The following is a 13,033-nucleotide window of genomic DNA, read 5'->3' as shown; positions in this document are numbered from 1 at the left end:
CAGGATGGTGGTGACGATGAGCGTGGTATTGAACAGGCTGTCAGATATGTTGGAGGAGAATATCCTGTTGTCCATGCTGAGTCCTTCAGAAACGTGCCAGTGGCCGATCTGCAGAGATAAACAACACAATAATGAAATTTACAGGGCGAGTTACTGTACGCACCCCACCATATGGCTCCGGTGACTGGCAGCCAATAGGCTGACCCTGTAAAAGGAACTGAAGAGTGCTCTGTTATCTTTGCAACCCACCCTGACGGAGGTATGACAGGGGGATGGATGGGCTGGTATAGAAGCCTGGTGGCACACTGCCAGGCCAAAACCTTCCCTGAACGAGGAGAACTTCAGGAGGTGCCAAAGTGTTGTGATTTCATTGCTCAGAAATGGGGAGATGGGGCTCCTGCCTCCAGCTGCTTCGCTTTGCTCTGTCTGTGTAACACGTCTGAAAACAAGCAGAACCCCCTGCTGTCCTGCAGGTGTCTGCCATTAATTCCGGCAGCAGCACTGGGGAGTTGACCCCAGTGCTGGGAAGAGTGTCATGATTCAGCTGTGACGCAGCTTTCAGCAAGGGGGAGGAATAGCATAAATCCTAATTTTAACTTCAAGAGTTTCATCTGCCTCCCTCAGAGCTCTGGACAGAGAGACCAGCATCTCCAGCACACAGCTCAGAGCATGAAGATTGGGATCCTGCTCCCTTACACCCTCTGGAAGAGCCTTTTCTTTTCCCATAGGTAGACCAGCAGGCATCATGCTCCTAAACTGGGAGACTTGCCATTCACTCCATGGACGCAGGGCTCTTGAAGCAAGCCTTCAGCTGGCCCACCTGGAGCACAGGGCAGGTTTGACCCGGCCTGCATTCCCCATCTCTGCACAAAGGATTGTCCCTTGCTGCAATGGTTAACAACCACCACTCCACAGCAACTGTTCTGCAAGCGAGGGATCAGCCATAAACAAGGCCTCCTTGGTTTTTTCGCCCCTAGATTTCACAACCATAGATTAGTGACAGATTAACTTCAATTGCAACAGCCCTCACTGTTCTCCAATTCATCTCTCCCCTGCTGGCATACTGAGACTAATTGACCGCCTCCTCCTCTGGCAGAGCAACGGATGTGACCTTGCTTTTAACACAGCACCAAAGCCAAGTGCTCCCAGTGCCAGGGTCCTTCACCCCACTGTGCCCCATTCCAGCTCGCACTGTCCCCTCCCAGCATGACAATACCACTAATTGACTTCTCCTGCAGCTCGCCAGAGCTGAAGCCGAATGTGTCAGGAGATGCCTGGGATGCTCAGATCGCTCCCTGTCTTGTAAGATGGATGTCAAGGTGATCTTAATCATCTCTATCTACATATGAAGAGCCTTTGAAAAACAGAAAACAAATTCATCCGCTAAGCGGGTTAGGAAACAATCAAATGCTCTGCACAAATGTGGTTAAGATGGTCCCGTTGTTAAGGCTGCGGACTTGGACTTAAGAGTTTTTAGGACGCGGGAGTTTTTAGTAGAGGATGCGATTGGTCTGTATAAATACACCAGGTGGAGGAGGCCCATCACAGTGAGGTAGAACAGCTTTTGAAGCTAAAATGATAGCGTTAGCACAAAAAATAAATAGATAGAAACCAGCCAGAAATAAACAAGCTGAAAAATCAGAGGAGGGCTTCTAATGATCAGGCGAGCTGAAGTGACTGCAAAGCTTTCCCAGGAGAGCAGTGAGGGCAGCGCAGCCACCTGGCTGCAATCTGGAGCTGCCACCTTTGGAGACGGATGGTACCACCTGGTGGCAGGCTGTGGCCAAGTGCAGAACTTCTCTCCATGCCCCTGCAAAGCGCCGTGGGGTAGGAGGCATTTCTTCATCTACGGCTTTGTTATCAGAGAAAGAAAACACCCAGCCTCAGAGTGAGCTGCCCAAGGAGCAGGTGCATGAGGCTGGGAGGCAAGGAGGTGGCATTGCTCGTGATGTTGCTGTGTCCCCATAGGCAGACGAGACCCCTCAAAGGGGGATCAGTGGCACTTAGAAACTTCACATCTCCATAGCAAAGTATCAGCAGCCAACATGCCGGCTCCTCTGCACAGACCACGTCAGTGATGGCCAGGCTTGTAAGCTCCTCATGGTACGAGATGACAAAATACCACGTGGACTAATGATTTTAATGAAGTCTTCTGCTCAGTGCCCTGCAGGCTTGAATGGCAGATGATGGCAGGAGATGAAGGCAAGACTTCTTTATAAACTTCAGAGGTCTTTATCACTCCTTAATTGTTTTTTACCTAAAAATTAAGGTAAAGCCAGTCCTGAATCTGTCTCACTGCAGGCAGCAGACACCACTGCAAGGAGCACAGCTCTCCTCCAGGCTCTGGTTAGCAAGCACTGTCCTACAGACTGCATTCATCACCCTCTGTCCTGCGGTGGCCCCGGGAAAAGGAAGGAGTGCAAAACGCTCTCATTTCTCATCAAGCCTCCATTTGGAGATCCTTGTCGGTTCCGACGAGGAAGGGACTGTGCCAGTAGGAGATGTAATTAAGTAGGTGCTGGGAACATGGTGCCTTCATCAGCCTGGAAAGGAGGGAATGATTTTCTGGAAGGGGTGGAAAAGGGGATAAAGCAAACAAATGAAGACCCTCAGAGGACAGTGCACACTGCTGCCAGGCACTCCTGAAGGACACCTTGATGCCAAGGCAAGCAGACAAAACCTCTGTTGCAGCAGACAGCAGGGGACACAGTGAGAGATGACCACAGAAACCTGAAAGCTGCAAGACATGCATGCAGCCCCCAGCATTCCTTGTGCTCCCAGACGGACACCTGGCATCACCAAACAGGACACACTACCTGGCTATTTGCTTCCGTCCCTGAAACCATGCTGAGGAGGAGCAAGCCCCACAGGGGCCGTGGGGACCCACCTTTTAGCTGCTTCCCAGCTAAAAAGCATCGATGTGGCAGTAGGGACTGCAGCAGATCTCAGAGCTATCAGCTGGTAGCTCATCTGTAGCTCATCAGTGTAACAATTAAGCACCCCCATCACTTCCACTGCTCCATAGCAGGACACAGCAGCTAAAGGTGAGGTCATGGCGGTGTGCCATCGTGGGGCATCCTCCTACCTCTCCCTGGGGCCAGGCAAACCCGGCCCCTCTTCGCCTTCTGTTCTGGCTGAGCTGCCAAACCTGAGCTCTTGGTTTACTGCAAATTGCTGCCTGGGTACCTTAGAGATGTGCTTTTGTACTGGTAAAGAAAAGGAGAAAATAAAAAGATGACATTTACCAACCAGTCCTTGTCAGATCTATGGATCACCGACACATTAATGAGTCTGTGCTTTATCGCGCATTCTATGAACGGAGAGCAGCTTTCATGTGGCTGGGGAAAAATTTCCACTAGTTAAGCTAAACCGGGAAAAAACACGTTCAGCACATTACATAAGCGTATTAAAAATTGGATGTCAAAAAGCCCCGTCTCTCCTTGCCCAAAAGCAACAGCAAATTTTAAAATCTAACTGTCTCTAATTTGTTTGCTGGCTGAGATCTGGATCGGCTTCAAGATCGGTGAATTCTCTATCAAAGCTGATGAGCTGGAAGTCCCTGTGGCTTCGATAGATGGAAGGAGAGAGGATGGAGGAGAGAAAGTGAGGGAGAGAGGCAGAGAAATGGGCAGAGAGTGTGAGCTTGATTAAAAATACGGGAATAGGAGTGTTTCAAACAAGAGTCTGGACAAATCAGTTAATATAACCCTCGGGAACATGATTGCCCCCAGGATGTGGATGTCTCTTCCTTACCCCATCCCCTCGCGATGGGTTTAATTAAATGATTTCTAATGATTTATTTAGTTATTTTTATTCCAAGAAGCACGTTAGGCGAGAACACGATAAGGATCCGCGGTGCGGTGGAGCGGCTGCAGCCCCTGGGGCTTTGGCTTCCCTCTGCTGCAATGGAGTTCACAGCTCCAGCTGGGAAAGCCCATCCCCAAAGCAAGCCTGCAAGCTGTGAGTTATGAAAAACATAACTACAGACCACACAGAGCAATCCAGCACCACCTGAAGTACAAGCAGAGGCCCCTGTACCATCCCCTGCTAAAGAGGGAAGATCCTCTCTTTAAATAGGAGCTCTGTATTATAAAAGATGTTAAATCACTGTCGTCGATGCAACTCAATGTCTCTTCCAGATCCCAGAGGGATCTGCAAAATAAAAGGGGGGATGGGGGAACAGAGTGTTTCTGGGGCTTGGAATATCAGCTGCCTCCGAGCTCTGAGATCGGTTACCGGCTGCTGGGAAGGAAAACCCATCACTTCTGTCATCTGAGCCGCATCACAGGGCTGCCAGAGGGAATGCTGCAGCCAGTGCTCTCTGTGGAGCTCTTAGAGAAGCACTGCTCCAGAAGAACCCGCGCACTCCATGTGAACTCCCTGCCACATAGAAGCACATCAAAAATACAGCAGTCAGAGTGAGGTTTGCAGCATTTGTTTCCCTTGCTCTGGCTGAACGCAGGCTCCTGTTAATGTGGATGGGCTTGGATCTGTCACTTTTACTCAGAGCATGATGGGCTTGGGGAATGATTCAAAGGGCATTGATGCTATGAGAGATCCCACTGTGAGGAAAAGGCTGTCTTGATCCCTGCTCACTCAGAGCCAGCTAAAGGCAGCATCAAAGCCGAGCTGTCACTTGACAGGTAAGAGCTGGCAGGCCACATTCTGCTGAGGCTAAAGCTCTCTGCTGCTGGACCAAAAGAGATTTCCCAACACCGTGATGCTCTGCCGGAGTGGGGTGGGATAGAAAGGTACTGCAGCTTTGGTTCTCTGCCAGCACCAGGAGAAGCAGCACACGCAGAAAAAAAGGGCAGCTGTAGAGCTGTCACCATGGCAGTAAGACACATGAAGTCTTTTTCTAGCATTTCCAATGCTTTTTAGATTTGCTGGTAAAGGCTGTATTCCTTGGACATAATGTCAGTGGTTTGCTATAGGTGACACCAAGCTCTGTCCCTGCAGCATCCTTAGCCTCAGCTGAAGTACCAATTTTTGCCCATTCATGGGGAATTCCCACATTTTTCCCCCACTGAAAGCACTCAGTGCAGCTCCACGAGCTTCAGAACAAAAGTGACTTTATATCCAGCACGAGTTTCAAGGATCCAACCCACACACCCACCCTTACCTGCCGGAAGCCACTGTGTGTGTGCTGCAGGATCTTCAGGGCATAGTTGGAGCGCTGGCCTTTGCTGTTGAATTCGATGTGGCCGGTGAGACCTTCCAATTCTACCTGTCCAAGAGAGAGTGAGTTACGCACCTGGCTGCTCTCCTTACAGCAGCAGCATGACACTGATGGGGTGTCCTTGTCTTTGGCTAAGGGGTTCACATGTGTGGGTCACAGCAGCAGAAGGCTCAGGTTCAGCTGATCCTTCATTGGGGAAAAATACTCAGGGAGCTTCCTCTTCTAATTTTGTTTGTGCCCCAAGCAGACTTGCAACACACTCACCTTCTGACTGGCCTTGCTCAGCTTGGGGTCTGCTCCTATGTTTGGTCACTGCTGGTAACTACACTACTCGATCCAGACAGCTCAGCTCCCTTCGTATGAAGCTCACCTCTGGCACCGAGCTGTCAGCAGTTGTACTGCCTGACCTTATAGCAGCTCAAGTTCACTCAAAGCAGAACTCAAATCACTTAGAAACTTTCACATGTTGGGGAAAAAAAACTAATCAGTGAACTTCAGTTTTCCTACAGTAATGCCTGAAAAAATGGGAGTTTCATATACTTTCAAGGCCAGTGACAAACCAGTCCTCAGATCTCCTCTCCTTTCATTCCCAGTGCTACCTTCAAAGAGATCGATGCTCTGTGCTTGGAAGCTGTGCCAGCACGAGCAGAAATGTGCCTGTTCTCTGCTCACAGCCCTCACCATGCGCAGGTAGTTCATCAAGCTGGTGCCATGCTGCCAGATCTGCGCAGAGCCACAGGACAGTGGCTTCACACCAATCTCCTGGCTGCGGTTCAGCTCCTGCACGGCGCTCACCACGGCGTACACAGCATCAAACAGCAGGGCAGAGGAGAGCTGGGGGAAAAGGAACAGAAAGAAATGAGTCTTCTGGAAGCAAGCTGCGGGGTTTTGGTCCTTTGGGGACAGCTGTTCAATCTCCTGGTCAAGGAGAATGCTGAATCCAGAGGAGCTAAGACAACTGAGCAGCACGAGCCACCATTGGACACCAGAGAACCTCCCTTCCAGCACTGCTGGGAGAAATAGATCCAAGGGAAATGAGGCTCTGCCTGACCCGCTTCCCAGACTTCTCCCATTGAGATCATCTCCTCCCTCGCTGCAGCCTCCACTTTGCTGCTGACTGTTACCTGCTCTGTAATGGCATTGTGAAGCCAAATCCAGAACCACAGAGCTCGTCCCCTCTACTTTTCACCTTTGCTTTGTTTGCCTTCAATCGGATTCCTTTGTCCACCAAACCTCACAAACTGTGCCTTCTGCCCACGCGCAACCGTTCCGCTGGTTTTGATCTAGGTAATAATTGGCCATTTGCTCTTCGTGCTCACTGTTGTGAATAAGATCTCACTTTTAATTATCATCACTTCCTGACTCTGCTGGAATTAAGCCATTGCAGCTCATTGCTATCAAGGCTGCATTTTCCTCATGGCTACTTCACAGCACATCCCTCCCCGTTCCAACTCAGCCATGGGTCTGTCTGCAGCCAGGGCTGCTCTGTCCTGCTGGTGACCTAAGGCAGCTCAGCATCCTCTGCTCCTCCCAGAGCTTGGCTCACTTCCTCCCACTGCCCTGCAGGGACCATCTCTCCCAGTTCCATCAGCCCAATGAAACCTGGACTTCATCACATCGCTAATTTGAACAGATCAAGCCAGACTTAACCCTGCCTGATCTTACTCAGAACAGCAGTAGAACCTCATTGACTGCAATGTCTCTTTTGTGAATTGTTTCTTAAAGCAACCAGCAAATCCTTTTTCCTGCCATTCCTTTTCTTCCCTTCCACACAGGCTCCTCTCCTAACAGGACCTCTCTGACCCATCCCGTCCTTGGCCTTTGTTCAGTGCAGCTCTTTATCACACACTTAATAACAGCAGACTGACTCCCATTTCAGCTACAGGATATCATACATGGCTACCAATTACTTTCCTGGATTAGGAACCATATTAATGACAGCTGGCTGGTCAGAAATGTTACAACATCAAACACAACCCCTGTGACACCAAAATTTTGCCATCTCATACCAAACCAGAACATCGGCCCCACATTTTTAATTGCCTCCTGTTAGACTTTGATTTCCGTTTTCTCTGAGCGGTTAACGATCCCTTATTAGCTGGTGAGCAAGAGACTTGTAGATATTAGTGAAGCATTTGACATTATCGATTGGAATATTTTATTCCTTAGCCTCAGTTTGCTGAGATTTCAGGTAGACCTCATGCAATTTCAATTTAGGAACCAAGGAGGGGGTTGTGATGCAGAAAATCGAGTCTTTTCTGTAGGGAATGGGAGGCTCTCATCTCCATCCCAGCGTGCTGCAGCTCCTTGGTGGATGCATACCTTCCTCCCTCCAGCAGGTTAAACACAGCTAAGTGAAAGGCAGTGCTTTAGTTGGTATTTACAGAAATCTCCCACGTAAAGGCCATGTTTAAAAGCAAGCTGTTCTCCAGGGAAACATGAGCAGGTTTGGCCAGTCCAGGTTTGGCCAAGCTTTTTTTTTTCTTGTGTCCTAAAACACTGTCATTTGTATCTCTGCCCCAAACATAACACAGAATTAAAACCATTAAAATCCTCTGGAATAGACTTTACAATCTGGATTTTATTCAATGACATAAACACTTAATTACAAACATCTGTTTTAGTCTAAATTCTAATTACCTAATCTAGCCATCTGTAATTTGAATGATTTTCTCTGATTTCCTTTCTTTGCAACGTGATTAATGAGAATGGCATTAGAGCAAGTAGCTTCCTCCTCCTCCCTCAGACACTTTCTCAGCTCCAACAAGAAAGCCCTGGGATGCTGCAGCTCACGGGAAACCTCCCTCCTGTCACTTCCAGCTGTTGAGCTTCCTTCTTTTCAATGAGAGAGATCTGCTTCCCAGGACACAAGGGAGAAGTTCTGACAGAGGGATGCACTCCAGGAGATGAGACCTGCCAGATTTCCAAATGCAGAGACAACATGCTGCAAAGTAGTAATGGGTTTCCCTGGCAGACACAGCAGAAGAAACACATGCCCCATCTGGGCATTTTGCATATCACCTCTGCTCTGTATTTTCACTGGGCAAGGCACTATTCTCACCACCTGGGACGTGACCTGATGGTGATGGATCCTTCATATCAGTTCAGGAGGACCAAGCCCACTTTCCAGTAGTGCTCTAGTCTCTCTTACTCTGATATAATGAGACAAATTGCCTCCCTTCACGCCTTCACTCCACACTTGTGATTTGTGCAGGGTGATGCAGTGTGGCCAAGCCCCCTCTGTCCAGCCACATCCTGGATGCAGCCCACTGTATTGCTGAACGTACTGGGGAATGGAATGAAAGGCACATCCAGCTGGCTTCATACTGCTCTGATGGCTGATTTAGGCTCAGGCTCACAAACCAAACCAGCTCCATTCAGCTCTGAACTCATTCAATCTTCAAAAATAAAGTGCCACAATGAGACATACTCTTGCATCCTTCCACCTACAGATTTTGCCAGCCGTTCAAGACAATGCAGGCTAAAATGGAGCAATGAGCTCAGCTATTCCCCCATCACACCTGCAAAGCTCCTCTTCCTACAGTCTTCTGTTTGCTCTATCAGAAGGAAATTTACTTTCATGCTTCAGAGCACACCTGCAGCCATCATGCACAGAGGAAACCTCCCAGTTGCGACCCTGCAGAGCTGCAGCAGAGCAAGCAGCCACTCACCACAGCATGGCTGGGATGTGGAAGTGCAGCTGGTCCCAGCCACAAGCCCACCGTGGCCTGAGCATTATGTCCACCAATAGGATGTAGGCAGAAAGGGCATCAATCTCCTTATTTTGTCCACTTAAGGTCACTTTGTAGTGATTAATAAAGAGATTTTCAGCAGCACACAGCTTGTCAAGGGGACTTGGAGTGCATTAAACAAGCTGCAAACAGTTCCACGGATGGTATTTTCTACCTCCCTTCCCCCAGCTGCAGCCACAACCCTTGCATTCCAATCTGTGCAAAACCTCCCAGTTGCAAGGAGTCCCTGGGGAGGATTTCAGCACTCATCTCCTCGCTCTTCAGGGAGATGTCAGAGCAGCAACACCACACAGTCTCCTGGCATCTGCCTAAGCCCAGCCTTTCCCATGCTGTTTGCATTTGGACTCCCCCTTCCTATTCCACAAGCCATACTCCTAAGGCAAACACAGAATGACAACATCAAATTGAGGCTGCACCATCCCCTGCACAGACACTGAAATATAATTCAAATTAGGATTAGGTTTTCTTTAAAGCTGTGCATACAGTCAAATGCAGCCAAGCTCTCCTCAGCTCTGCATCCACCTGGTTCCCAAAGGTCTCCTTTGTGAAGTTTTCCTCCCCCCCTCACTGCCTTACCCCATGGTCCCAATGGATAATGAAGCTTCTGATGAACAGAGGTGGGGAGAAGGATTTTACTTACTGCTGGCCCAGTAAAAGGAGCATGATCACAGTTCTCCTGCCAGGACTGGTTGAGGCTCTGGACAAACTCTTGGAAAAAAGCGTGAGACTGGTTGAAAATGGAAAATCCCAGGATGTTGACTCGGTCATCCAACTGGCTGTCCAGGCGCTGGAGTGAAAACTCCTAAAGAATCCCCAAACAGATAAAAGGATCAGGAAAGAGAACAGGCACCAAAGACTTCAAAGCTGCATGATACAACCGAAGAGAAGATGGGTCACACAGCTACAAGAAGCTGCCCCTACCATCTTCCAGTGAGGCTGAAATCCACCCGCCAGCCCATAAGGAATAGCATGGCTGCTGACTGCAACTGGGTCCTGCAGGGCCATTAATGAAAACATCAGCAAAAATGAAGTTCCACAATAAGACCCAAATCCTCTGAAATGGGCTCTGGAAACTTCATTTCTGAGCCACAGTCTGTGCTAACCACACCAGAAACTTGCTAGCAGGCTTTGCAGAAAGGGATTTGTTGCTTTGTAGGTAAGCCAGAGCCAGTTTGCACCCCTGGGAAGGCTCAGGGAACACTTCAGCTCTATTTTCACCCACGAAACCACCGCTCTTTGACATTGTTGAGAGCCCCAGACACTGGTTGTCCATCCCAGCCCTGCCAGGAGGAATCCTCAGGCCACTAGCACCACTGGACTGAGAAGACCCGCATCTGGAGTGGCCAAGAACTGCGCTAAGAAAAAGTACAAGCAAAATAGGAGAACTCTATTTGCTGCTCACGTCAATGGAAGCAGTTATACAACAACGTCAGCTTCCTGGAGAAGCGTCCAGCCCTCCCTGTCCTATTAGCAGGAAATAATGGTGCCTTCCTATCTAATTCCTCTTTTGCTAATTGCTAAAATGGAGTGAGAAGGTGGGAGTAATACATTCAGAAACTGCTGGATGCCCATTCTATTCCATCACTAATATGAATGTCTTTTGGCTCCATGGACTCCGAGATCTCAGCGAGTCAAGTCATTTTTTATCTTTCCTGCGTATGTGTGCACGTAGGAACAATGCCTGTAAATCTCTGGAACATGGAGTTACAAGATCATTCCAGCATGGCAAACTCCCACGAGGATGTGATCAGACACAGGATTAAGTGCATTTTGGTCACAACCACATTAACACTAGGTAACATGAAATTGCCTGCAAACTATTGATTCATTTGAATGATTTTATCCTCCTGCCTTGCTGACAGGTTATCCATTTACCCACGGCATCCTGTCAGCCAGCGCAGGGAGGGCAGATGGCTAATGAGGAGCAGGGCCTCAGGAGCTCCTGGATGTGCTGAGCCCTTGCAAACAGCAGCTCTCAGCCAGGACTGGGAGGAAACAGTGCAAGGGGCAAGGCCGAATGCCCTGCACAGGGGGAGGAACATGCAATGCTGTGTGCCAAGAGCCCCTGATTTGGGCTGCTTGTAATACTGACATTTTTTCTCTTCTCATGTTGGTGGTGGATGCTCTCTGCAAGCTTCTATCTCTTCTTGCACCCACCATATTTGTCATCTTCCAGGTGAACCTCCTGCTGCAGAAAAGCCCCATCGCTCATCATGCCCACAGCACCTGGGTGAGCCTCTTCCCTGCACCGTTTACCCTCCAACCCTCTTCCTTAAGTCTTTTCCCACTTAATGTGAACAAGGATGTTTCAGTGACTCCAGGTCAGAAACAAGCAATGATCTGCACACAAACCTTCCCTGAGGCACACGCTTCCTCTGCAATGGGATGAGATAGATTTGGCAAAGGGGTCAGGCTGCCAGCGCTGCATCTGTCCTTGGCTGCTTTCTCCCTTTCCCACACGGTCATTGACCACGTTTGACATTTCCAAACCCGTGTTTGCAAACATGAACTCACATTTGCTATTCAGGACCTGCACTTCTCAGCAGGTTCCCAGGGCTCAGCATCCCCAGAAAAAGCGATGGAAATCCTGCTCGTGGCAGCGATTTCAGATGCCTCCCCTACCACATATTTGCATGCAAGTATCAGCATATTCACCTTTTCAACAATCACACTGAGGTAGGGAAATGCTGTTCGTATTTTAGCAATGAGGCTCAGCCAGGCTCTGCAGAGGGCATGTGGGGATTCAGTGTCAGATCCAAGAATTGCTCATTGAGGGCAACTCAGCGAGACGCACCGAGGCTGACATGAACTTAAGCTAGGAGGAATTTTCCACATTTCAGTTTTTGGGCACTTACTCTGCCTTATCTGCAGTGCTGGCCGAGGCTTTTGCAGGACTGAGGATTGCACTCCAGCGCACTAAGAGCAAGAAGCCATTAGCAAAATAACTCCCAGCTGCCAGCAGACTCTGTATGGGGGGACCTCAACTTTATGCCACCAGTGCAACCCGAGGCACAAAGAAGATCACAAACACTCCTGCCAGGCCTAATTTCAAGTGCACAAATCCCATCTGCCTGAGTTCTTCCCCCAATTCGGTTCTGTTTTTCAGAGCACCCACCAAAAAGTCAATATCCTGTTCCATGAGATCTTAGAAAAACAGAGCCCTCAAGGTCTGCAGCCAAAATTAATGAACTTTTACAGAAGAAAAGTCCCCAGGCTTCGCTCACATCACAGCGAAGCCTGCAGCAGCACCAGGCAATTATAGTGTAGATTTTCTGACTTCTACTACTAGGCTGCAGCCACTAAATATGTGCTTTTAAATAACAACACTTAGTGATTCTATGGCACTCTATATTTTCAAAGCGCTAGGCACACATTAGCTAATTGAATACAAAGGGGTTCCCTGGGAGACGGCACTGGAGGAGTTATTAGGGGATGAAGTCACTCTTGGGTTTGTGCTTCATGCGGCACTCGACCTGCCTTCTCCCTTTACAGCAGCACACACAACCTCTGGGGTGACCTGAGCATTTAGATCATTGGGGGAACCTGCCTAATAAAAGCCACGTGGCCAGGCTCAGTAATTCATGGCTTTAAAGCCACCAGCTTGGAGCTTCTGGCATCATAGCAGTGAGTTACGACTGGGAGATTTACAGGCAATCACCTCCGTTCCATTAGTAACATAAACCCATATGGTGCAGTTCCTGCCCAGTGCCCTGTGACACCAACAGCAACGCACCAGGGCATCCACTGGGAGGGATTACACCCATTGGACAGAGGAGGAAACTGAGGCACTGAGCAGACAAAGCCAAGTGATTAGAAACATGGCTGCAAGGCTCAGCCTTGAAGAGACTGCATGGACTCGGTCAGTTGTCTGCTGATGATCAGCCTCCTGCAGACCCTTTCTGATGCTGCCACTGCCAATGCTCAGCACCTGCACCGAGTTCAGCCCCAACATCAGCCAAGGATCCAGCCCCCTGGCAAAGACTGATTTACACCAGTGGCTCCAGAACAGGCTGTACTGTTCTAGCACTAATTTTATATGGGATAGGAAGGAGAATCTTGGGCCAGAACTTCCATTTCTCTATTATTAAGACCTCACGTTGGA

General features: G+C 49.1%; 1 protein-coding gene across 1 annotated transcript in view; it reads right to left on the bottom strand.

The window, feature by feature from the left end:
* Nucleotides 1–13,033, bottom strand: part of GRIK4 (glutamate ionotropic receptor kainate type subunit 4) — a 106,592-nt gene that overhangs the window by 21,341 nt on the left and 72,218 nt on the right. The window contains exons 8-11 of the mRNA XM_072354867.1: nucleotides 9,572–9,733; nucleotides 5,861–6,013; nucleotides 5,123–5,227; nucleotides 1–108 (exon numbers count right to left, since the gene is read on the bottom strand). Of these exons, the coding sequence (XP_072210968.1) occupies nucleotides 1–108; nucleotides 5,123–5,227; nucleotides 5,861–6,013; nucleotides 9,572–9,733 (528 nt within the window). The remainder of the gene's footprint in view (nucleotides 109–5,122; nucleotides 5,228–5,860; nucleotides 6,014–9,571; nucleotides 9,734–13,033) is intronic.

The sequence above is a fragment of the Excalfactoria chinensis genome, chromosome 21, assembly GCF_039878825.1.
Source record: "Excalfactoria chinensis isolate bCotChi1 chromosome 21, bCotChi1.hap2, whole genome shotgun sequence".
In the NCBI taxonomy this organism is placed as follows: Eukaryota; Metazoa; Chordata; class Aves; order Galliformes; family Phasianidae; genus Excalfactoria; species Excalfactoria chinensis.
The sequence above is the reverse complement of the archived record's forward strand: the minus strand, read 5'-3'. Positions and strand labels throughout refer to the sequence as shown.